This window comes from Miniopterus schreibersii, assembly GCF_964146895.1.
Source record: "Miniopterus schreibersii genome assembly, chromosome: X".
In the NCBI taxonomy this organism is placed as follows: Eukaryota; Metazoa; Chordata; class Mammalia; order Chiroptera; family Miniopteridae; genus Miniopterus; species Miniopterus schreibersii.
Window position 1 is genome coordinate 88,484,330 of NC_138104.1, and position 26,265 is coordinate 88,510,594.

Consider the following 26,265-nt stretch of genomic DNA (forward strand, 5'->3'; position numbering starts at 1 on the left):
AAGACCTTGGGAGTGGGGCCCGGCTGGGTCCTTCGGCGAGCTTGTGCTCAAAGGCAGCTGTTTCCAGCATCCCGAGGAAATGCTGGTCTAGCGCTCGTCTCTCCTAGAGATGCCTTCCCTGCATTGCAGGAGAACTTGACTCCGTAGCATAGTCCTTTCCCTTTTCCTTTGTTTTCTTGTCACCAACCAGAGGCCTTACTTCTAGTTGGTTCAGTTAGTACAGTTCAAGTTGGTTCAGTTAGCTTCTGAGTCATGTGAGGGCCTGGAGGGGGTAGGAAGGGAGAGGCATGTTTTCATGTGCCATGCTTGCTGGATGGTCTTTTAAAGGTTTCCTCAACCCATATCCCTCCGTTCTGGAGACACATGGTGGTGATCGTTGCACAACAGTATGAATGTATTTCATGCCACTGAACTGTCCACTTATAATGGTTAAGATAGTAAATCTTATGGTGTGTGTATTTTACCTTAATCAAAGAAAATGCAAAATACACCCCAAAAACTCTTTTAAAAGAGAGAGGAAAGGAAATCAGTATCAAATCCAAATGAAATGTTTTGCTTATTTAAAAATCAGTATAGGTTCATGAAGAAGTTATCCATTAAGCCAGGAAATGTAGTTATATCTGTGGATATTGAAAAGGAAAAATCACTGTATATTTATGGATTTGACAGTGGTATGTTCATTGATATTAAATGAGGCAACAGGATGTGTTTCTACATTAGAAGCATACGGCAGTCAACACATTTAGTGGGAAATTGACTCCTTTGGGCAGTAGTAGAAGTAAAGTTTTGAAACAAGTTTGTTTTGGAAATAACAGATTCAATGAATGTATCATCGGGTTGTTCCTCTTTCATGTTCCATGGAAACATCTCTGTTCACAGAGCAGATTGATCCTTATGACCCCAATAAGGCCAGGCCTGCCCTGGCAATGAATCACACAGTCTGCACGAAGCAACCCTGGAGATTGTCTACTTCTCTCCTTTTTTTAAAAAAAATGTGTCTCTTTTATTGAATTTATTGGGGTGACATTGGTTAATAAAATTATATAGGTTTCAGGTGCACAGTTCTATAATATATCATCTGTATATTGTTTTTTTGGGTTCACTACCCCAAATCAAATCTTACATCTCATCTCTCCTTTTTCACATGAGAAAACTGAAGCCCAGAGAGGTAGAATGAATATATTCTACATCCTGCAATCATATCATATCAGAACTAGACATCAGGCCCAAGTTCCCTCTGTTCCGAGCCATGTTTCCTTCTGCTGAACCATCTGAGTAGAAATGGATGGCTTTCACAAGTTCAAATACTGGACTGAAGAAAATGTTAGTGTGATCCCGTAGGGGAATTTTAGGTTATAGTAGGATGATGCGGATAAATGAGCACCTCTACCCCAACCCCAACACACACACACACACACACTCCCCCCCACCCCACCCCATGGTCTGTATTTAAAACACTGTCATCACAGTTGCAGGTATCTGGTCTGCCTTCAAATGAAACCAAATACTATTTCCTTTTAAGAGAGAAAATGTTACACTTGTGACTCTGGAAGAGAGTCATGTATCTGTAAATTAGTATCTGGCAAGTGCCTGAGAAATACCCCCTCCCCATGGTAGTCTTTGTAATATTTTCTTCTGTAAACATTTTAAGGACTTTATTGTTTAGATAGAATTGAGATGCCAACTTTATATGAAATGTGCTTCACCTACAAGAGCTTCGGTGTCAAAATCTGTTTATTTTACATCTGTTTTCTGCCTCCTGTTGTATTCATGCATTCAAAATGAATAAGTTGCTTTTTCATCTCTCTTCTGAATTTTTATATTCATATGACAAAAATGAATATCATCTGTGCACAGTTGCTGTAATATAGAATGATGCAGATATGAGAATAAATTCCAGTCTCAACTGTTGAGAACAAGTATATACAGTATATACAGTAGTCCCCCCTTATCCACAGGAATTCATTCCAAGACCCCCCTGAAACCACAGAAGAGTACCGAATCCTATTATTCCTCTTTTTTGGTATACATACACACCTGTGATAAGGTTTAATTTATAAATTAGGCACAGTAAGAAATTAACAACAAAAACTGATAATAAAATAGAACAATTGTAACAATAAAGTAAGGGTTACTTGAATGCAAGCACTGTGATACCACAACGACTGATCTGATAACCAAGATGGCTACTAAGTGACTGACGGGTGGGAAGCATATACAGCATGGAGACGCTGGACAAAGGAATGATTCACGTTCAGGAAGGGAAGGCATGAGGTTTTGGTGCACAGTTTAAAACTTCTGAATTGTTTCTGAAATTTCCCATGTAATATTTTTAAACCATGGTTGATCTCAGGTAACTGAAACCATAGAAAGTGAAACTGTGGATAAGGGAGGACAACTTAGTGTATATATGTATGTGTGATGTGTGTGTGTATATCATATATAAATAATAAATCATTCCAGAATACCTGGAGTAGTGAGTAGCAGAGTGGTTAAGTGCATAGGCCCTGAAACCATCTGCCTGGGTTCAAATCCCAGCTCTACTATTTGCTGGGTGTACAACCTTGGGCATGTTTCTTGACCTTCCTGGCCCCTAAGCTCTTGAGGTTAAATGAGCCAATAGAGACAGAGCACTTAGAGTTGTGGTGGGAATATACATAGTAGTGCTCCCTGAGTGTTAGCTATGATTATCTAAAGTGGATTGTAACATGAGAATATCCCACCAAGGTTAACAATCCTTTCTATCAATAACCAAGCATCTGTAGATTAGATTTTAGAGACTCTTAAGATTTTGTTTTCTTTACAAGTGTTAAAATACCATACCAGGACATTTTTTAAGCAGTTTGACAGCAATCCCCATGTAAATTGATCACATTTTATATTTTCTGTCTTTAAAATAGCTCACCAAAATTCCACTTTGATTAGGTTTTCTCTGGCTTTTTGTTCAGTAATCAGAATATGATTCCTATAGTTCCAGAGACATTCTTTTTACACCCCTCTTGATTGATGGATACTCATTAGTAACTATGATATTAGTTAAGTTACTACAATTTGATATCATAAACAGGTTGCATCACCAAGCTCCTACCCAGCCTGCTTATGGACAGTTAGTTAGAATTGTAACAGAACCCAGAGTCGGCTGCCTGCTGCAACGAAAGCCAAGCTCGTGAGACAGGTGCTGGTGAAAAAGGAAAGTTGTTTATTCAAGTACTGGCCACCTGAGAAGATGAGAGACTCTCATCCCAAAGCCCATCTTAACATCTCAGTGCAGGCAGGGGTTTTTATAAGGAAGGAGAGGGAAGGCAGAACAAAGAGATCAGGGGAAGGGCTGTGGACATGCAGGCAGTGGCCTTGCTGGTCCCAATATGGATTTTCATGGTCAGCATCCTTGAGTTGGCCATCTGGATTCCTGTGTCTGGGCACTTGGCATTAGCCAGGGTCTTGAGGTCAGGCTGCTCCTTAGGTTCACACAGGAATTGAAACTGCTGAACTGTAAAGTATACTAAAAAAAACCATTAACATGCAAGCTCTAATTTTGGGAGAAAAATCAGATTAGAGTAATAAGCTGAGTTTAACATTTACTAAGATTAATATGGGTAGCTTTATATAAGTATAGCATATTCATTTCTCATTACAAAATTCCTGCCAATTTTCACCTTTTATTAGAGTATTATCAGCATTGTCTTGAGTTGACTATTGATTTTCAATTACCAGGTTTTTTGAAAAGTTATAAGCTGTGGTGGGTTTAGCTTCATAATTATCAATTTAAGTTATTATAGCTTGTGTGGTTAACTTCTCAATGTGGAGTGATAGATACTTTCTTCATCAGTATTTTGAAATAACTTTGTGTTGTAGTTGAAACCTGTTTCATTCATACACTTACTGCTAAGGAAAAGCACATGTCATTCTGTTTTCCCTCCTTAACCTTATGAAGTTGTACATCATTGTTATGGCCAAATTTTCCTCCTCCTTTCCTTTCTGTCTTCCCCCATTTTCTACAAAAGTTGAGGCAGAAGGTGCTAATGAAAAAAAATTTTTGAGAGCCATCCCTTTAGTTGGAAGACTATTCTGGATTCCCTTTCAGCAGTTCACCATTAATTCTAATTTACATAGAAATTTACACAAAAAGTTCATGGAAACAAGGAACTGTGAGTTCAACTTTTACTGTTTTCCTTTTTCCCATGTTTGTCACTGGTTTGTAAATTGGATTTTTTTAAAAAGAAAGCTCTTTCTGCAAAGATTATTTAAGATTAAGGGAAGTATAAAACTTCCTCCTGGAACAAACAGATAATACCCTTATCTGTTTATCCGGGGCCTTAGTGTGTCTTAATTCTCTAATCTTAAAGCTAGAGTTTTTTGTTTGGGGTGTGTGGTTTTTGGCATTTGATAAAATATATTAAATTTTTTTCTATCTTGCTTTTTTAAAAGCTACGAAAAAACCATAAGTTAAAGTTTATTCTGGTGTTCAGTTTTATGAGTTTAGACAAATGCATGTAATTGTGTCACCACCACTACAATCAAGGCACAGAACATTTCCACCACCACTAAAATTATATACTGTATTCACTTGTTTTACTGTCATCCTACCTGCTCCCAATCTCTGGAAACTACTCCTCTGTTTTCTGTTCCTATACTTTTGCTTTTTCCTGAACTGAATTTTAAATGATTGTAGGAGGCAATAGTAGAAGAGTTAATAGTATGTATCGTACTTTAGCATAATGTGTCCTGACTCATACTTGAGAAAGTATGTTCCATGATTATCTACAGATATATGTGCTTTACCATTTATATGTGAAACTTTACTGTTAAATAAGAACTCTTTAGCATAAATTAATAACATTGAGTATATTTGTGGAACTGCATAAATTTAGAAATTGTGCTTTCATTCCCTGGAGACATGGTGTTAATTGGTTTATTAGTCAGGTAGAGTGGAGTGCCTGAGGTCGGAACAGTTGTCCTTGAACATGTAAATGAAGAGTGGATAGTCATCACGTGTTATTGTTTGGGCTGATTTTATCTTTAATGGGCGATTCAGAATCCTGATTAATATTTAGATCAGTGACTGCTGGCCTCCAACTTGCCATTATCTTCAGAACTCTAAATAAAATACTTGATTTCTACCCAAGACAGCAGCTCTAGGAAGCCTTTTACTTCTTGTCTAATGAATGCAACTCTTGACCTCTCAATTCCTATTTCAAACAAGAAAAATTTCCGTGAATGTGGTGATCCTTAAACTTATTTTTATGGCTGAAAATTCACATTTAGGTATCTGGGAAAAGCACATCTAGGCTCAATTTATGAGGGGATGCTTTCAGAACAATGAAGCTAAGAGAACAGTGAGGAAAGTCAGTAGTGTGATGTGAGCTTTGTATTTTCTGAGAAAACTAATACTAAGGAGCTTTTCACATTTTATCCCATTGACGTTAATGTCATTTCCCCCTCCCCTTTCACAGTGATGAAAGTCATTCTTACCCTCTCGCCTGCCTTACCCAATGGTTTCAACCAGTGTTTCATTTTGGAAAAATTTCAATCATAAAGAAGGGTAGAAAGGATAGGATAATGAACCCCCATTTGGCTTGTACATCTGTATAACCCATGGTTAGTGTTTTGCCCTGTTGGTAGAGGCAGGAACAGCACCAGGTATTAGACTGGTGGGGTCTGACCAGACTTGGGTTCTGCAACCTCGGTACTTGGGTTCTGGCTAGGAAAGAATTCAGAGCCAAGACTCCAACTATAAGAGAACATTTATTTAGAAAATCACAGAGATAGACAAAGCAATTCGTAAAAGAAATAGGCTTAGAAAACAGGTTATAGAGGCAAGGGAAGGTCCCTTGGAGCTTGGGAGTGAGGGAGGTAAAGGTAATGCGCCTTAGGGAAGAGGGAAGGTAAAGGCACAGGCGTCCTTCTGGGAGGGAGAGCACATGGGGTCCTCTGTCGTAAGGGTTTTGTTTTTTTTTAAATCCTCACCTCAAGATATTTTTTCCACTGATTTTTAGAGAGTGGAAGGGAGGGATGGAGGGAAGTGTGTGGGTGGGTGTGGGGGGGGGAGAGAGAGAGATCAATGTAAGAGAGACACACAGATTGGTTGCCTCCTGCACATGCCCAAGTGGGGCTGGGGATCGAGCCTACAACCGAGGTACATGCCCTTGACCGGAATCAAACCCAGGAGCCTTCAGTCCGAGGGTCGACTCTCACCACTGAGCCAAACTGGCTAGGGCTCCCCTCTTTTTTTTATTATCACCACAGACTGTCCTTTTTCCCCATAGCAATGTAGACATGTCTGATAAGTGTGTTTCCATATTAACCAAGTCTTGTGGGAGTGACAAGTTGACCTAATCATATAACATGAGCTGTGTGCTAATGAGGATTGAGAAGCTCATAGGATTTTCTTTTTTTTTTTTTCTTTTTTGTTACCTCAGTTTATCTTCACCCACACCTATCAGACCACGTGGCTCATATATGCCACAGCATGTAACCTTAGGAGGAAGGAAACATAATGCCAAAAAGAAGGGGGAAAGGAGGCGATCAGGGGAGATAGGAGTATGCATTTATCACAGTAGTTTCTGAAAATTCACTTGTACCTTCATATAGCTCTCAGTAGGTCAGCGTAGAATTTAGTTCAAGATTTGGTAGCTGGGCATTGTCCCAGCCAGGCCTTACTTAGATATTAGAGCCTCTAGCACCCTCAAACAGGTTAAATATTCAAAAGATTTTGGAAATCAGCCTGTACGTTCCCATAGGAAATCACTTTTGTCTTAACCTTCTTAAGACTACTTTAAGCATACATATTTTTAGTATCAAAATAGTAGATAATCTTGAGCCATTTCCTTAACCTCTTTGAGCCTTTTTTCATCTGTAACATAAAGTTAAACACTTTATCCCAAGTTTCTTTGATTATATGGTAAATGTTATAAATGGAACATGGACATTGGAAAGGGACATGCATTACTGTACTTATTTCAAAGCTTGGTTGTTATCAGAAAAGTCGTACTTGATCTTCTAGGTTACAACTCTTATAACTGAGATATGAGATACAGAAAACAGTCTTGTGCAAATAGTGTGGCCTTGCACATGAGACCAGCTGTTCTCCAAATAGAAGTAGCAGGATGTGAGAAAACGTGTGGAACCTCATAGAAATGATTCCTTGTGTCCGACTATAGTTTTCTTAGCACCTCAAAGGTAAAAACGCCAGTATCTTGTGTCTAACAGGATCAAAATGCCACCTTCCCTCTGGTTTATTTGTTACATGCAGGTTTCGCATAGTCTCATAGATTTTTTTTTTTTATCACTCATTTGATTTTCATAAAAATTGGGACTGTTTGGAAGAAGAGCCATTAATATTCTTTACAACTTGTTCTTGGCCCTCCTTTTATGTGCATCGCTTCTCTCTTATGTGAAATATTCCACTGATGCCCTTGGTAGATTTAGAGGTTGCTAAAGAAATTGTAACGACAGCTCAGGGAACAGTCAGGAACTGCCTGTCCTATTTGTAGTTTTAAATCTTTGTGTACAGACTGCAATTCACAAAATAGTTTTGATCCATTTAAATTCAGCAGATCTTTCCAAACACTGGGGCTCTTTACAGTCGGGGCCAGAAATGTTGGGCTGTCGGCTACTGATGCCATTACTTATTAACGGTGGCAACGACAGTGCAGTGGTTATTTGGCTTTTTGAAGGAACGTTTTACCAGTGAGAACAGCAAATGAAAACGCTGAGAAGAAGAGATTAACCTTGTTTAAAAAAATCTGTTTTTCAAAATTGTTTTTCCTCGAAATGGGCAGGAACTCTACTAAATAAAATGAAAACCAACCTGCCTTACCTCGTGTGGGATAGTGATTTGCACAATTACATACATTTCTACTGTTTGTCCTAATATACACTGCATGGAGTTGTCTGTTTGAGAGGCAGCTTAATTGCAAGTTGGGCTCTGTGATTTGAGCATGTTTCCCTTGTACCTGCCGGCTTGGTTGGGGGTGTTTTTCCATCAGGCCCTTTTCTCCTCAATTCACAGTCTCCTAAGCAGCGTGGCCTTCCTCTCAGAGCGTCAGCAGCTGAACAGGCCCATCAGAGCTTCTCGGTTTCTGTGCTGTGGCGGATGACAGGCGGCCCACCTACTGGGTGCCCTCCAGGGCTCCCAGGGAAGTCTGGGGTTTAGTGATAGTCACGTAGCCATGGTGGTGTCTTGGTTTGGACAGATGAACCGTGGTCATGTAGGGTGTTCACATCAGGGCGGGGTTTCTCAATCTTGGCGCTGCTGGCACCTTGGCCCGGATAATTCTTTGTTGTGGGGGGCTGTTCAGTGCATTGCTGGACATTTAGCAGGATCCTGGCCTCTATCTCCTAGACACTAGTAGCAACCCCTTCCCCAGCTGTGACAACCAGAAATGTCTCCAGACACTGTCATATGTTTTCTGGGGTACAGAATTGTCCCTGGTTGAGAACCGCTGACCTAGAGCATGGCTGCCCGCCTATGGGGTTCCCTCCAAGGCCCCCAGTATGAACTTGGAGTATTCCTATATTCTAAACATACCCTCCAGATCTAGAAATAGACTACAGTGTTAGCCTTTTGTGTGTGATACCGTAACAGACAAACTAGACATTTACTTAAAAAACTATTTCAAAGTAAACTTTGGGCAGCTCAAGAATGTACTTATTTTGGCTTCAATTCCTTAGACAACCCTTCTGAGTTACATTGTTTTCCGATCTTCAGGATGACTAGTTTGGTGTTTTGGTTTTTTTTTTTTTTTTTCATTTTAAGCTCATTTAGATATTATAAATATGTACTGTGATCACATTTCTCCTTAACTCCTGCCCATTTCTCAATTCCCCAAACTTTTTTGGAGACTGTAGAAACACAGCTCTTGTCTTTAAATAACCTGCAACCTAGGGGGAAACTGAGGAGCTTTAGGCAAGTCTTGTTTCCAGGACACTAGTTCCGTTTCATCACCTGAGAACTACTGAATACAATCTCCTACATGTTTACTTCTCACTATGCTATTTCCCCCCCAGTTTTTTAAAATATTGACATGGTTAAAAACCTCACAATTGAGATGCCTGGTGCCTTCTCTTAAAAATAAGCTGTATATGTGTGTGGTAGCTGGGATGCGGGGCTCGCTGAGAAATCTTACCATCACACTTCTTCTGTGGCCTTGAACGCATATCCTAAGAGAAAAGTATGTATTTCAGTTGACCCCCTGGCAGCTGTTTTGGGCCTGGTCCTTTAGTGCCTAAGAATTGATGGGAAACACAACGTGTAAGAAACCCAAAAGTTATTCTGAACCCTGGCAAATCCCCTGACCCCAGACCTGCCCCATAATGTCCTTTGAGATTATTATATTGGTAATTGCATCCTTCGGCTAGAAATCGCAGGTATTGGGGTTCCTTTAACTATCTTTTGCACCTTGTTAAGATGACATTTGTAGAAAGCAGCTGTGCAGTGTGCTGTAATGGATAGGCAGTGATACCAGCTGATTCCGGCCCCTAGTCTCCATGCTCGGGGGGAGAGTTGCTCCTAGGCCATAGCTCTGCTTTTCGTGTGTGCATGCCACAGAAGAGAAAAAAGGAGATATTACCTAAAGTAAGAAATAGAAAAACAACCTAGGGCTAAATGGCATCTAAGTTTTTGCTTAGATGGTTAAAAAACGGCATTTAGGGGTGCGGGCAAGGTCATCCTTGACACCAAGAGAAGAAATCCAAGGTCTCTATGTATGTCAGCAAATAAGGCACCTACGAGGATGGCCTCAGTCCATTGCCATTGTACCTGTCTTTTGACCTGAACAACTTCCTACCATTCCACTCTGTCCATATTTATTTTTTCTAGAATGATCAAAATGTAACTTGAGCTGGATTTTTCGAAGTTCTAGTTCAGTTAGGTCTTTATAGAAGCTTGCCTGATTTTTAATTCTCTCTTTCTTTCTTGCCAGACAAAGGGAGAGGGAAAGTAACTAGGGTCTAGGATGGTTTGTGGTAAAAATGAAAGATGGAAACAGTGAGAGAGTGAATCCCGATGCCCTGTCTTCGGTGCTGTCACTTGGCATAGGCGAGCAGTTTGAGAGGAGCCCACATGATGGATCTTGTGTCTTGGGAGCTAGGAAGGACCTTGAGCATTTCCAGCCTTGAAGCACAGGGGAATGTCTAGGATTTTGAGAGGGGAGAAGCGTCTGTAGCTTCCCTTGGTAATTCCCACTAATGCCTCAACAACTTTCCGCGTCGGGCCATTCTTCCGTGTGAGTTGCAGCCTGAATTCTTCGTGCTGCTTAAGCCTGTTTCTTCGTGTTGTGCCCTCAGTGGAGAGATTGAACAGCTGGTCGCAGGCCCCTGTGCGAGAGCTCCTTGCATAATCGAAAACTGTCATTAAATCACCCCTTCAGCTACTCTTTCTTGCTTGTGTTTTGTTTGGTTTTTTCCATGGCTAAATAATCTCAGTTCTCTTAAGCTGTTCTCAGAGGTCTTTCAACCCCTTTAATTATCGCCGTGCCTTTCTGCCAAGCCTTCCCCAAGCTCTGGGTCAGCTGTAGCCTTTAGAACTGGACGCAGTTTTCTAAGAAGGATTTGAACAGCGCTGGGGGTAATGAGATCACTTCCTCATGCTATGCTTGCTGTGCCTTTAGTAATGCCTCACATACGTGGTATTTCCTTCCATTCTTTCGTTTTGCACCTACATTTGTTGCTGACTCACAGTCAGATTTTTATTTTATTTTATTTATTTTATTTTATTATTTTATTATATTTTATTATTTTCTTTTATTTATTTTATTATTTTATTTTATTATTTTATTTTATTTATTTTTATTTTTTGTCTTCCAGAATGAATGGAAGCTGTCTGCTGTATTACACTTTCTGTATCAGGCTTGAATTCTTACTCTGCAGCATGTCTTTGAATCCATCATTAAACAAACTATCATTTAAACCTAAGTCAGAAAAAAATGCATAGGTTCGGATTAAGCATCCATCAACCCGTGTTTTAAATAGGAATAAATGAGTAGTGCTTTTCCGTTTACTGCCTTTCGGTAATGGTTTGTTCCCAGCTACAAAGGGTCATTTTGATAAGGTCAGTTTCGAGATCAGTGGAGCAGGAGATTGTTATAGGACATATTGTAACTGAAACTTGTAGTTCTTTTGACCAAGTCTCTCGCTGTGTCTTTGTGTATGAGATGGAGAAACGTGTGCAGTAGAGATTAGACGGTGATATAACTGGGAAGAGTCATAGTTCAGCAATCAGAGGGCTGAATCCGGGATTTGTGTTGACCTGAGGCGCAGGCTCTGGTGGTGTGGCTCACGTTTGACCTTGGCCCAAACGTTTAACATTTTCACCGGTGACTTCTTGATGAAGACAGGACACGTTTTAAAATGTGCAAAGTATGCAAAGTTGGCTGGTGGCTAATTCATGCACTGTAGGTCAGGATATTTAGGGATACTGATGAGATTGTATGGTGGGGTCAAACTGACAGGACAGTCTTTGACAGAAGTGAGAGGAAACCAATCCACATGAATAAGTACAGAATGGAGGGGTCACTGGAAACAGCCAAAAAACAGCATTTCCCATCATGCCCAATAGAGCCTTAGGACCTTTTAGTGTTCACAGGCCTTAGAAGTTTAAAGAAAAGGCCTTGGGATCGCTGAATGACAAGTGTGGGAAATTCTGAGGTCAACCAGAGTTTAACGTGTTTCTCCACCGACGACCTTCTTAGCTTTTAATATGTTAACATACATTAAGAATTTTAAGAGGTGAGTATAATATGCAGTGTTTCCTTAATTAATTTGACCTTCTTTTTATGAAGCATTTTGCTGCATGATTGGTCTGCTGGACACACTGGGAAACACTGACCCAGAGATTTTAGTTGAGTGGAAACCCTATGTGAGCCTGTGGCATAGAACAAAAGCAAGTCATCCAATTATATTGTCCAGAGAAATGGAGGTACCATTCCCAGCAGATTATACTCGGAGAATGATTTTCTAAAGGACAGTGACAAATCAAGCCGTGTCATATGAGGAAGAAATAAAAGAAACAGGGATGAAGCTGAGACATGGCAGCTCTGGTAAAATGTTCCAAGGGCTGTGTAAAGGCTGAAAACTTCTGGGTTTCTGGTCGGATGGATAGTAACCATGACAGGACCAACAGCCAACACTGACATGGCCCTTGCTATGTACCACACACTGTTCCAAGTGCCTTTCACTCGTTAACTCATTTAAATAATGACAATCCTGCGAGGCAGGTGCTATTAATAGTTCCATTTCATGGCAGAAGGAAACTAAAACACAGAGAGATAAAGTTATTTTCCCGAGGTCACACAGCCCATAAGTGGCAAAGCTGAGGGCTGAACGCTCAGGGTTGGACTCCGGAGCCTCTAATCCTATTTCCTCTGCAGGTGGATTTCAGCTCAGGCTGAAGGAACACTTTTAACCGGGCTCCCTGTACACAGATGTTCAAGATCATCTATTAAGGATGTTTGCTCTCGTACATGGGTGGTATTTATATGGAGGCTAGAACACCACACTGGCATTGGTTAAGAGTTGGGCTATCTGACTGCTGGAGGTCTTGCAGCTCTGTGGTGCAATTGCAAGGGAATGAATTCACTTCTGTGGGCCCTTTCATCTTGTAAATTTTCCACAAAGTACCTCTGTGATGGCACTCTACACGGAGAAAAGTGCTCAACAAAAGCTTTTATCAGTAGCTTGAACTGACACCAATTGCAGCTAGGCAATTCAAGGTTAAACAGCTCATCATAATGTTGGGAAATTTGTAATCTAGGGTAATGACTGGAGGACTGCCGAAGTGGTGGGTGTTGCAATCCAAACGACCTGTTGGTCTAAACCCTACTGCCTTTCTATCTGAAATGTGAATAGAGTCTTTATTAGCAAACCACGTTCCAAGAGAAGCACTGTGGGTTTGCAGTTCAAATGCTCATTGCTTGTATGATACTAAATATCCATCATATATTCAGATTCAAATGGTCTCAGAATAGGTAGTGCCCTTGGGTTCTTGGCATAGCAAATGAAAATCATCACTGGAGAAGGCATTTTCAGTCAAGGGCTCAGAGTATTTCCAGAAAATATTTTAAGGTCAATGTAGTACATAGGGGGAAAAAAAAAATAGCATACAAGAAATGAAAGTGAGCTAGATGCAGCAGAAATAGGCCACAGAAGCAGATCCACGGTAATTTTATATCTTGGAATCATTAGACAGAGTCATTATTTTTTGAAAAATATGTTTACTCTGTTTAAAAGAAAAGAACAGACATTGAAAAATATCTGCAGGGAACCACAAACTTTAGAAGTGACCTTAAAAATGACCAACTAGAACTTCTAGACATTAAAAAGTACAATAACCAGAGTTTAATAAAACTTACAGTATGAGCTTACATCAGACTACATGCTGCTAAAGAGAGAAATAGAGGCCCAGGCAGAAGGGATTGTTAGCAATGAAGAACACAGGACAAAAGGGAAACCCAGGGATGTCCTATTCAGAGAAATGCAGGCGAGACTGAAAAAAGCCTACATTTATCTCACACATTTCTGTAAGCAGAGCAGAGAGGGAATGGAGAAGAGGCACTATTTGCTGAGATGATGACAGAAGATTCCAGAGCTGACTAAAGACTCGAACCCACAGGTTCCAGAAGCCCAGTTAATCCTAAAAAGTATAAATAAAACCCTAAGACACAGGACAGGACAGGAATAGGGCAGATTGCCTTCAGTGGAGCAATAGTCAGCCTTACTGCTGACTTCTTCATAGTAGCAGCAGAGACAGTGAGATCAAGGTGGAGTAATATTTCAGTGCACTACAACAAAACCCCCCAAACCTAAAAATTGATGCCCAATGAAGATAGCTGTTAAGAATATGGATTTTTTAAAAAGAATTTTCACCTGGCCAGCATGGCTCAGCGGTTGAGCATCGACCTAGGATTCAGGCGATCGGGGTTCGATTCCCGGTCAGGGCACATGCCCGGGTTGCGGGCTCGATCCCCAGCAGGGGGCGCGCAGGAGGCAGCCGACCAATGACTCTCATCATTGATGTTTCTCTCTCTCTCTCACCCTGTCCCTTCTTCTCTCTGAAATTAATAAAATTTTTTTTTTAAAGAGATTTTCAGACAAAACCTGAGAAATTCACCACCCACAGACACTAAAGGAATGAAAAACAAAAAGGAAGTGGTCACTGTAAGGGTCATCCTAACAATATAAAAAAATTAAAACACAGTCTTGTGGGGTTAGAAAAATAAGATCTAATTGAAATGCACGACTATGGTAACATAAATCAAGTGATGAATTAAATATATTTTGAGCTTTCTAAAATCATTGTACTGCTTGGGAGGAATGGTGTTTATTAAGTTTAGACTTTGAAAGAGATAGAAGGGAAGACGGGGAAATAGAGGCAGATAGACAGACAAACAGCAGGTCACCATGAAAACAACGCTAGACCTGGCGGCCTGCATTCAGCATCAGCTCTGCCACCAGTTAGTTGTATGGCCTTTGAAAGGCTGCTTCTCTCATCTACGTCTGTTTTCTCGTCTGTCAAATGAAGCTTTGGGACCAGATGAATTTTAAAACTTCTTCCTTATGATTCCGTGACACATTGAGAAATAGATTCTTTGGAAAAAAAAGGAATCGATAGTTCTGAGTTGGGTTTTTCCCCTCCTTTGAAAGTTTATCAATAAACGCTTGTCTTTTACTTCTGGCTAACTCCTACATCTGTCCGAACACCGGAGCTGGATCTAGCCTGGCTCAGGTGTGTATTTTGCTTTCCGTTGGTTTGCTTCGGTTGGTTTTCTTGTCGTCTAGGAGCCAAACAGAGCAGTGGCAGCTCACCAAAGCCTTAGGGGTAGGCGGCTCATGGGGATGCTAGGGGGCCATTTGCAGAAACCAGCTGCAAAAACTGGGCCTCTGGGCCACTACTGCTTGCTTGCTTGCTTGCTTTTAACTTACTACCTGGACTGACATGTGCCTCCTTTCCTTCCTCGCCCCCCTTTGCCTCCCCGTCTCTGCAGGCCAACAATAAGCCCGAGATTGAAGCGGCCCTCTTCCTAGACTGGATGAGGCTGGAGCCCCAGTCCATGGTGTGGCTGCCCGTCCTGCACAGAGTGGCCGCTGCAGAAACTGCCAAGCATCAGGCCAAGTGCAACATCTGCAAGGAGTGTCCAATCATTGGATTCAGGTATTAGGAACCCCCAGATGTCTTTTTTCTTCCTTTCTCTCATGTCGTTTCTTGCCCTTTTTCTGCCTTGATATTTTACCTCCTGTACCAGTTGCTACTGGTTCCTCCTCAGAGTGGGAGAGGAGGTGATGGGGCCGGAACATCCATCGCTCCCCTGCTCACTGGGTGATTTTGGCGGAGGGGACACATTAGGCAGGTGTCCCCTTCCCCCTGCGCGCTTCAGCTCTGCAGAGGCGCGGTCTCGGGTGAACAGGACTGACTGCCTGTCGCCACCGAGACATGTGCCCGTCAACGGTACACAGATAAACCGTGCCGCCTCCTTCCTGGAACCAAAACATTTGGACCATCTGTCTCTTTTTTTTTTCTTGGTCTTTTCCATTTATAGACAGTATCCAAGAATTAGTTATAAAACTAAGAAATGATTCCATTTTTGGAGGCCCATCATGGTAGTTTAGTCTCTTACTCACTCTGTACCATTCCCCCTCCCCCCCAAAGTAATGACTTGCTTCAAGCCCCCTAGCACTTCTCTATCTGTGAATCTGATTAAGCTCCTCCCATAGTACCCTAATGAACTTCTAAGGGAATATAAAGTATGCAAGTAAATGAAAGATTCACAAAGCAGCCATAAAAGGAAAATGTTCCTTATAAATTTAAAAGTAAAAGAAGAAACATAGCAGGTTATTATTCTGATATTCTTTTTTTAAATATGTTTTTTATTGATTTCAGAGAGAGGAAGGGATATGGAGAGAGAGAGTTTTGTGGTTTTTTTAAATATATTCTGATATTCTTAAAACTGTCACAGAAAACAATTGGCTCTTAAATCTTTCGCCCTATTGACCTGTTTGGAGAGACAGGCTGTTTTGAAATGAGTTCATCTTATTGAACAATCATCCCAAACCCAAATTCTGAAATGATGATGTATTTAAACATCTGGATCAACATCAAGGTTTCCTTAGCGATGAATGAGCCATAAAGTTGTAAACTAGTTATATAGTCTGTGGCTGTTCAGAATCCACTTAGCCGCTAAGTAAATACTCTTCCCGGTTATGCTTGGGCTTGTTTCAGTACTTGGTTGCCTCATAACTACGTTGTGTCATTTGTGTGCTCTGTCCTTCCATACCTCGTGCTCTTTACAAAGAGGTTTTACAAAAGCTTTAGAGGTTTCTAAAGCCCAGATAGACAACACTGAGTAGGCAGTGCTCGCAAGGGACACCGTTCCTTCCTGGCCTGGGCAGGTGGGAGTGATGCTGTGGGGGGCCGGGGGCAAGCCCCAGGGCAGGGCACTGCTTTCCTTCTTTTTGGAGCTTCCCTTGCTAGTAAGAGCCGTAGGGGGGACATTGTATAAAATCAAAAAAGGAAAATGCTTCGGAGAATCTAAGCACTTTCACAGTCACTTCTTTCGCCCTTATCAAATTAGATTATTTTAGGAATTCGGGGAAATTTTTATAAAAAAGGAAAATGCTGTGGAAGATCTAAGAGCATTTTCACATTCTCTACTTTTGCCCTTATCAGATTAGATTATTTTAGGAGTCGGCACTTCTCTTTCCTCCCCCCCTCCCCCTAAAGATCGTTGGGATCTAAAAAAAGGCATCATTTTTTTCTCACATTCCCATATGTGACCTGAGGAATATGTTTATTTGAATTGGCTAAAATTCTTACCTGAGAAAGCCAAAGGCAGAGAGAGTATGAAACAAAGAATACACTATTCAAAAGGTCCCATCTAATACATGCAGATTATAAATTCTTTCATCTAATCCAATTTGTGTCCTTTCTTGGGGCTTCAGTTATCATTTGTGGGTAATGTGGTAAGGGATTTCTAAAGAGAGACAGATAAAAGAGATTATCCAAGTACCTCTCTGAAGATGAATCATGTGAGTCAATCAGAAAACGTAATTTTAAAAGATTTCTTTTAATGGCAAGTTCTTGTTTAATTTTCTTTTGTTTTGTGAAATTGGTTCATTTTTATATATCTTTTCGAAAATAATTGCTTCAGAAAACCTTTGTTCCTCTGATGGGTAGGGGGCCTGCAATACATGGATCTGTCTCTCCTGGAAGTTCTTTCAAATTCTAGTATTTGGTCTTCAAAAGACTGGACGTTTGCCAGTATTTTCTTACTTAATCTGAAAGAGTTCCTAGTGGAGTTTAAATAAGAGCTGAGTTTTTCTTCCCTCCTTCCATATGTTTATAGGGTAATCTTTCTGCCAAAATGTTTTGATACTGTAGGAGAAGCACTAGAAGAGTCTGGAGGTAGGAAGTTAATCACTTACCTTGTGGGCTTAATGAACACCATAGGCTGTCTCTGGAATTAAGGTAGCATGGAAGAAGGTTTATTAAAGTGTTCTTTGGGAATTTGATTTGCAGAAATACATATGTGTTTGTTTTTGTTCTTTATCAGGTACAGGAGTCTAAAGCACTTTAATTATGACATCTGCCAAAGTTGCTTTTTTTCTGGTCGAGTTGCAAAAGGCCATAAAATGCACTATCCCATGGTGGAATATTGCACTCCGGTAAGTTAGACGCCCCCCCGACGTGAGTTAATTCCCCTGGGAGAGGTTTCCATTTGGGACAGTATTGCAGATCGTGTGTAATGCTGTCATGTCCGTGTTCCCCAGATGCTTCCCCAGATGTTACCCAGCTAAAGTGGCTCCAAAGTGTGGTGCCAGGACTTACCTTATCCCTAGTGCATAGGGCAAGGGCTGGCGCACATGGACTGTCGCAGACACTCAACAAATACTGTTGAGTGAATATATTGGTTTTTCTTCTGTCTGCATTGATCGTAGGGAAGACGATCGGAGGGCTGTGCACACTTTTTTTGCACAGCCCTAGTGTGGAGAGGTTTTATGGCCATGGGGCATGTTGGGTATGGGGGTGTAAAGTGGGTTCCCCCAAATTCATAATCTACCCCTTTCCATCAATCATGCTCATCTCTTTTCTGTTTTATATACTAACACTTGCCAAGTAAAATGCTAGTTGTTTACCTTTTAAACTACTCTGTGAAATAGGTATTATTTTTACCCCCTTTTTATTTGTATTTATTTATTTATTGAATATATTTTTATTGATTTCAGGGAGAGAGAGAGAGAGAGAGAGAAACCTCAATGCTGAGAGAGAGTCGAGTCACTGATCGGCTGCCTCCTGCATGCCCCCTCCTGGGGATCGAGCCCGCAACCCGGGCTTGTGTCCTGAGCGGGAATCGAACCGTGATCTCCTGGATCCTAGGCCGATGCTCAACTGCTGAACCACGCCGGCCGGGCTTTACCCCCTTTTTACAGATGAGGACTCTGAGCTCCTGAGGTTAAGTAATTTGCCCAAGGCTCTAGAATTAAGAGGCGGAGCCTTCTCCTAAGGCGTTGTTTTGGGTTAAGTGTTCAGTGGCTAACCGAACTTTGGAAAATCACTGGCAAGGTGGAAAGGGCCTAGACCTGGTGGTCAGACACACCTGGGTGTAAATCTTAAGTTCCTTAAACATCAGCTGCTTGCTGTTCAAAGTATGGTCCCTCAGCTAAGCTCTGCCATTACCTGGGGGCATCCTTATTAGAAACGCAGAACTTCAGGCCCCCCCTTTCTAAATCAAAACCTGCATTTTCTCCAGATCTGCAGGTGGTTCCATTGTCAGAGCGACCCTCTCAGGTTTTTCGTTGTCTTTCTCGCTTTGATTCCTTTTGCAAAGCCGTCTGATGATGGAGCGTGAACCTTGCTGTGAATAGGATATGCCGTGGGTGCAACGCGGTAGCCACGTGGACAGTAGCTTGTAAAATACCGCAAAGTGTGGCAAAGCTTAAGGTTAACTTTTCAACTTTAAGACTCCTAGAAACGACCATTTATCGAGTAGCCCAGTAGTTGAGATACCTCATTTTTCCATCGTAACAACTTGAGATACGGTTGCCCCCATCTCAGAGATGATCTGAGCCTCAGACAGGTAAATAACTCACTGGGCCCAGTTAACCCCACTAGTAAATGCCAGGCCTGGTTTTGTCCGAGTCCAAGGCCTGTGCTCTCAACCCCCCACTCTCTCCGAAATTACAAAACTAATGCCCTGGCCTGGGGCACTGGAATGGTCCTTTTTATGGAGATCTCACTCTCCCAAGTCTGATGTCCATGCGATTTTCCTTTCAGACTACATCAGGAGAAGATGTTCGTGACTTTGCCAAGGTACTAAAAAACAAATTTCGAACCAAAAGGTATTTTGCGAAGCATCCCCGAATGGGCTACCTGCCAGTGCAGACTGTCTTAGAGGGGGACAACATGGAAACGTGAGTAGTGGCAAAAGCAAAGCAGACTCTCCTTTGATGTATATGCGAGCTTTCAGCTGAATACCTTCCTTCACTCCCAAATGCAAACAGTCTCTCCTATTTCTTTCTCTAGACTCCGTTTAGCTGAAAGAGCAAAACAGGCTGATGTTTGGTTGCCACTTCCCGTGTGTCGATTGTCCCATGACAATGACCTTTTCCAAAAGTTAAACTTTACCTCACAGGGAAAAACACCACGTTACAACTGCTGATTCACCCCTGCAAGGCTTTTAAGAAATACGGGACTGTTTACAAACGAGTGATTCCAATATTTCATCCTGATTTTGCTCCCTCGCAAATCAGTAGACGTGTGTGTCTCTTTGGATCTGATTGTGTGGTCATACCTAGTCACTTTTTTCTATTTGAGAGAAAGGATAGTCGCAGGAAATTCCTTCACAGTAAGTAGTAATGATTCTCACGATCAGACTGAGGCCGTCTTCAGCTCTTTTCACACCTTTTTTCCATAACTCTGGTGGCGATCGCCCCACCGTTGGCTTTCCTTTGAACTCACTTTCCACTTTTGTTTGGCTGCTGCTTTCCATGGTTTATCCTTAATTGGTTGGGTTTTATTTCTTTTGACCGTCCAGTAATTTTTTTTGCGGTTGAGTCTGCCCGTGTGTCTTCACCACCTCACCTTTTGTTTTGCAGTCCTGTTACTCTGATCAACTTCTGGCCGGTAGATTCTGCGTGAGTACATCTGCCGAAGGGCGCTGCTCCCCGCCCACACATTCGCTTGCTGATTTTTTCCGATTTTCTGTTCGGTTTCTTTGTTTTGTTTTAAAGACATAATTGATTTCCCTTCTTCCATTTCAGTTTTTTCTTCCCTTGATTAAAAAAACAAAAACAAAAACTTTCGAGAGGGCCATCTCCCGCAGATCAGGAGAATCAGAGTGAGGTTTTTCAGGTCCCCACCTGGTCCCATTCGAACCAGCAGAAATCCTGGCCTGGAGTCCAGAAGGCCATCAAAGAAATTACGGGGTGGTTAGTTGTATCCCTGGGAGACATGTTTATATGTTTTTCAGTTATAAGCAGGGAAGCGCCTTCTGATTACATAATAACAGTCTTTAGCCACATTTCTTGAGATGCAGTGCTTTAGGGCCTTCAAAGGGATGATGGCTTTTTCTTTAGGGCCTGTTATAAGTGGACCATTAAATATCAGCAGAATTTGTTTGATAATAGGATGTTGAGTTGGGCTGAGTAATTTCAGTAAGGTGTGTGGACTTTTTATCAGGTAATGCCATGCTAACTGACTAATATCTATACACGTGAGCTCATTTTTTTAACTAAACTCACTTTGCTCTCTTCTCCAAACTAAGCAGGAAAGTGTACTGCAGTCTTTGTTATTACTATTGGCGTGTATTAATAATACTAATATTAGATACCAACAGATAATTGATTTATCTCAGAGTATATAATGGTAGAAAATTCATTTCAGGGGTCTGTGATTTATGTATTAGCCAACAGAGTGTGCATGTTTTAAAGTCATTGTGTGGGGTTTTTAGTATTTCAAAGTATACTGTATTAAAATATGTATTTGAAGTCAGACAGCTCTATTATATATAAGGGGTAAATGACCAATTTGGAATACAGGCTTATGTAAGAATTCAATTTATTTTATTGGGTCTTTTTTATTGTTCCACCATGTAATTTAATTTAAAGTAGACCCTTTTTTTAAAATCCTGTAGTGATAAATGCAAACGATTAATTGAGGTTTATTTTAAGTCTTTATTGGCCTAAAGGAAGTGTAAGGCATCTTTTTTTAAGCTGCATTATTATGCCCCTTAATTCTGAGATATGGGAGCTGTAAGTAGCAAACTACCTGATTTCTTTAATGATCATGCTTAAACAACTTTTGGGGACTTATTTAGATTCAATTATGTTCCATGTTATTGGTAATTGTTTCCTTTCACCCAGGTAGTCTGCTTATTTATACACGTTAGACCCTTTCGTAAATAAGACGCTTTTGAAAAATTGATATACAGAAATTCTCAGCTTGATTGGATCCTGATAAACAAATGAATTTACTCTGGGCTGGGATAAGTTTTAACCAATTTTTAAAAATCTAAAAGACCAATAGGCCTAAAGAATAATTTTTAAAAATACATAGATAGAGATAGCACCAAATAATAAGCAAAGAAGAAGTCACAGTTCCTTGGAAGGAAAGAAGAAGAGATGTTTCTTTAATACACACACGCATGAGAAAACGTGCCAGTGAGTTGCATGTAACTGATTTTAACTACAGGGCGCTTTACGCTTTGAAAACTTTAAAATTAATCACATCCTTGGTTCCAATATCTTCTCTAACAACTAAAACATACCCCCATTTTTGTCTTCTTCTAAAAGTTTACCAGATGATTCAGAAATAGTGGGAAGTTCTAATTTTGAAGAAGAAAACAAACCCAGCAGACTAAAGTCCCTGTTTTCTTTAATACCAGTCATTTTATTAAAGTCCTTACTCATAGGATTATATAATTTATAAAATAGACTGTAAGGCTATTCTCCTCAGGCAGAAGGGCCAGGTCCTAAGATGTTCTGCTTGGCAAGGATTCTATCTGATGTTACCAAATCCTACGATGGAAGTTTACTGAGATACAGATCCTTTCTTTTCCCTTCGACAAAACCTTAATTTACCTGTATCTGTCATATTATTTGGAACCAAATCTAGTTTCATTTGCCCGCCAATGAGACAGCCAAACAATATTCTTTGAGCTCTCCTCCTCTGAAACCCAAATGGATGAAAACCTAGTGGAGTTTTCACAAAAGAGAGAATGGCAGTGGGTGGACTGGAATTGGCCCTTGACCATAAAGGAAACAGACCTTCTGGGTACCCTGTTTTGTATTTAGGAAGTGGGAAGGGAGAACCTTCTTACCTTCCCTTCGAAAAGTGTTTTAGAAGGCCTTGCATGTATAGCTCTGCTTCTGGACTAAGTGGTTTTGTACTTTTACTAACTCTTGGTTTTTAAGTGAACCTTCTCTGACCAGTACTCCCTTTTGGCTCATTTTCTGACTTAATAAGTACCTCCTTTAGTGTATATATTTTTTTAGATTTCTGGTTATTATGAGTTCTTGTGCTTATGCATGCTGTGCTAGGTGCTGTGTGCATTAATAAGAAAAATAACATGGAATTATCCTCAAGGCTAAGAATTAAAGCTCTGCATAAGATTTTCTGTATGAGATTTTATTAAAGTGTTTTGGATTTACATGCCTAGTTTGCTTGGCGTAGCTCTGCTTCAAGGTCTCAGGTTTTGCTTCTATACACTACCAGGGTAGCAGCTATTATAAGGGAAAACATTAAATATTTTTATGATGGTGGGCTTTTAGCTTATAAGAAGTATATAATTGAAAGACTGGTGTGTTCCAGAAGATAGGGCTTATAGGCCAAATAATACAAGTACTAAATTATCTTTACATGCAGTGAATATTTCACAACAAACCTTAGCATTTTTCTAATAATGGGCTGCTCCAAGGTTCTAAGAAATTACCAGATTAACTCTCCAAAACTATAGTGAAGATTCACCTGGAAATCTCCATAATTGATTCCACATTTGGCTGTGGTGACTCTTGACCTAGACAACATTGATTTCTTAAATAAGACATGTACCCATCAGGGAGGACTTCAGTTCCCCAGTGATTTGCTATAGTATGTTGTAATCATTTTATGATTGTGTGTCTTCTTTAAGAAATATGGATTTCTAGCACATTTCCTAGGTAAGCCTAGATAACTACACGGTTTTCTTTTTTTATGTAAGAGAAAACATCTTCTTAGTGTTTCTTCCAAGTCCTTGAATGCTACTTGGACGTTGGACTAAACCAGTCCTCACTGAATAGATTACTGCTGACTTTTGGATTCATGCCTTTACCTGAGGGCTTTCTGTGTTAGGCGAGAAATGGAAAAGGCCTTTTGTAGTATTCCAGTTAAAACAAAGCACGAGCCCAAACTGGTTTTCAAAGCAGATGGATCTTTTTCCTAAGGTTAATCCAAAGATACTATAACAACTTCAAGGATAATTAATAGATTAGATGTGAAAGAGTAGAAAAAATGTTAACCCCACCGAAATTCTACCCCATGGACCTCCCAGAAAGGTGGTTATACCCAAAAAGTTATATACACTATCCATGCTAATTAATCCCGCCTCTTGTTTTCCTCTCCGCATATTAGCAAAGTGTCCCTATAAGAAATATTTCAGATAGTGTGATATTCTATGGAATTTAGTCATTCTTTCTAAAAAAAAAAAAATTACAATATAATTTGGGGTCCCTCAGTTTTCTTCTGTGAAGTAGTAATATATATACCTGCTGCTAAATGGGTAGATGTATTCCTTCTTTCCAAAATTGCACAGACCAGGACATCTTAATATGTGGAATCTTACGTCATTGCCTGGAGTGGCCTCTTTAGAACTAAAATTGTTGACTGTGAACCTACTAATAGGCAAACGTACAGTTTTTCATTCGGTGACAAGGGATCTAGGAAATGGCACAGGTTTGTAAACTGCTGAAGATTTTCAACCACACAGTGCTAAAAACAATTCCAGAACTATAGGATGCGAGATGTTACAAGCTAGAAGGACAAGACGCCACGTGGAGATTGTCTCCCTCAACCTTTTCTAGAACTGAAACTTTCCACAGAAGTTTCTGATCTCTCTGTATGGCTTTTGATAAAAGCAGATGTATGACAAATCCTCTCTGCAACCGGGATTTAAAATACTGGATGATATGTAAGATACAGGAGCAACTAAATGTGTACATTACCCGTAGAATTAGAATAAAAGCGTTCTAGGCCATAGATATATAACATAACTGTGTGGTGGGGGGTTTTCTCCATTATAGGATGGTATCTGACTAATCCCATTTTCTGCCTTATAGGCCTGCCTCGTCCCCTCAGCTTTCACACGATGATACTCATTCACGCATTGAACATTATGCTAGCAGGTATGAGACTAGTTGAATGCCAGGCCAATATTGATTAAAGTAACTAACCAAGGAAGCTAACCTATAAGAATTTGAAACGAGTCTTTTCTTTTTTCCCCCCTAAACTTGTCTGATTTCTACTAATCAGCTTGCCCTCTAACGTGCATGCCATTCCATTGCATGTTGGTTTTGGACACCGAAAAGAGCATTAGTCCAGAGCAATCTCCCCGAACCCTGGCCTTTCAACATTTCTGATAGTTTCGTTATGTTTTATGTACTGAGCACGTGCAATAAATTGGCTTAGAAACCGTAGAACCTTTTGAGAAAACTGCTAGACCAGACATCAATATGGGAAGAAATGATACTATGTTATGTGGAGAATGGGAAAGCACTGGCTTTCCGTGTGTGTTTATTTTACATAGTAGACTGTAAAGAAGAGAATTGATTTTCCTACTCCCCGGACTTTTCTGTCTCACCTTCTTTGTGTTTGGGATCATTTTTATACCTAAAAACTGAATTGCTAACTGTAAGCTATCCTATGCTTGTTAAACAAATCTGTAAGTTTGGCTAACTTTTTTTTTTTTTAAGTTGTAAAAAGACTTTATTATCATCTGAGCTGAAGGAGGCTTTTTAAAGGTAAAAACTGGTAGCAGAATGTGCAGAGCACTTACTGTGAATCCAGCCTTTATCAATATTCTCACTGCTGAACTTGTCTGTCATCAGTGGAGAGCTTTAATGATCTTAAAACACAAGGGGTAGTGTAAGGCACAGAGTGTACTTGCTGTTAGGGAAGCTTTTCTTGTTGAAAACAAAGGCCTGCTCTCAGTGAAAGGAAGATCGATCTGTGGACAAGAAAAGAAAAACAGCAAAATACAACTTCCCTTATAATTTATAGCATAAACGTAAAGCTGCTAGCTAGCTGTGGCCTACCACTCGCTGCCTCAAATGCTTAGGCGCCAACACACACACCCTTTAACCTGAAGGCTTCCTTTCTCCTCTTGACATGATTTATCCTTTAGTTTTCAGGAATGTTCGATTAGGTCTTGAATAGATTCTAAGAAATCACATAAGTTTTAATGAGCTTTTACGTTTTTTATCAGGCTAGCAGAAATGGAAAACAGCAATGGATCTTATCTAAATGATAGCATCTCTCCTAATGAGAGCATGTAAGTATCCCGTCTCTTTTTACCAAATGTTCCTGAAGATGAAATTGCTTTGAGGGATTTAGAGGTAGGGTAGCTGAGAAGATAGGAAATTCGCACTATGTACATTTGCTCTGCCAAGGAGCCATTCGTTTACTTTCTTTGCCTTAGCTCGCAGCCTGACGCGTTACGAGCTCATGCAAACTGTGGCATTATTGGTATTCCTGAGTAGCAAAAACAGTTTCCCTTATTGTCACTTACCACCACATGACCACAAATTGCAGCGTCCCAAATACTTAAATTATATCTTTGACCAGACCTGCCCAATACCTAAAGCAATTGCATAGCAGTTTCCAAGGTGATAGCTAGGTGGGATTTTCTGCACTCACGGGGGAGTGGAGGCATCATCTTGCCGAGTTGTATTGACATCCCCACATGGTAGGTTAGTTGCATGTTTTCCTTCTGAGATCCGAAGCAGGAGATTTCTGTGATTTAGCCTCTTCACGGGCTCGAGGAAGTGAGGCGATCTTGGAAAGGGTTTTAGAGGAGGGGGCACAAGTTCAGGTCACAGGCCTGTCAGACTTAAGGAAGGAGAGGGAGTGACATTGGAAGTGGCAGGGAGCAGAGCTCTGGCAGGGAAACAGAGGCTTCGGTGTAGGGTTGGGGAAGGATTCAGAGTGAGGAGCCCACAGGGTATCCCCATGAACCAAGGGCCTGCGGTGGTGGGAGCAGGTGAAGGGAAAAAAAATAAAGCTCTGCTAACTGAAGAGATCATTTA

The 26,265-nt window shown here is 40.7% G+C and overlaps 1 protein-coding gene across 11 annotated transcripts in view; it reads left to right on the top strand.

Annotated features, from left to right (window-relative positions):
• DMD (dystrophin) overlaps positions 1–26,265 on the top strand; it is a gene marked incomplete at its 3' end in the record, with an annotated part of 1,946,774 nt that overhangs the window by 1,872,713 nt on the left and 47,796 nt on the right. For 6 of the 11 annotated variants that reach the window (XM_081125527.1, XM_081125528.1, XM_081125524.1 and 3 more), the window contains 6 exons: positions 14,982–15,148; positions 17,544–17,655; positions 19,265–19,401; positions 20,086–20,124; positions 24,301–24,366; positions 25,446–25,511. In XM_081125527.1, coding sequence (XP_080981653.1) covers positions 14,982–15,148; positions 17,544–17,655; positions 19,265–19,401; positions 20,086–20,124; positions 24,301–24,366; positions 25,446–25,511 — 587 coding nt within the window. Of the gene's footprint in view, positions 1–14,981; positions 15,149–17,543; positions 17,656–19,264; positions 19,406–20,085; positions 20,125–24,300; positions 24,367–25,445; positions 25,512–26,265 lie in introns of those variants that run through there. The other 5 variants (XM_081125530.1, XM_081125529.1, XM_081125525.1 and 2 more) reach the window with 2 other exon arrangements.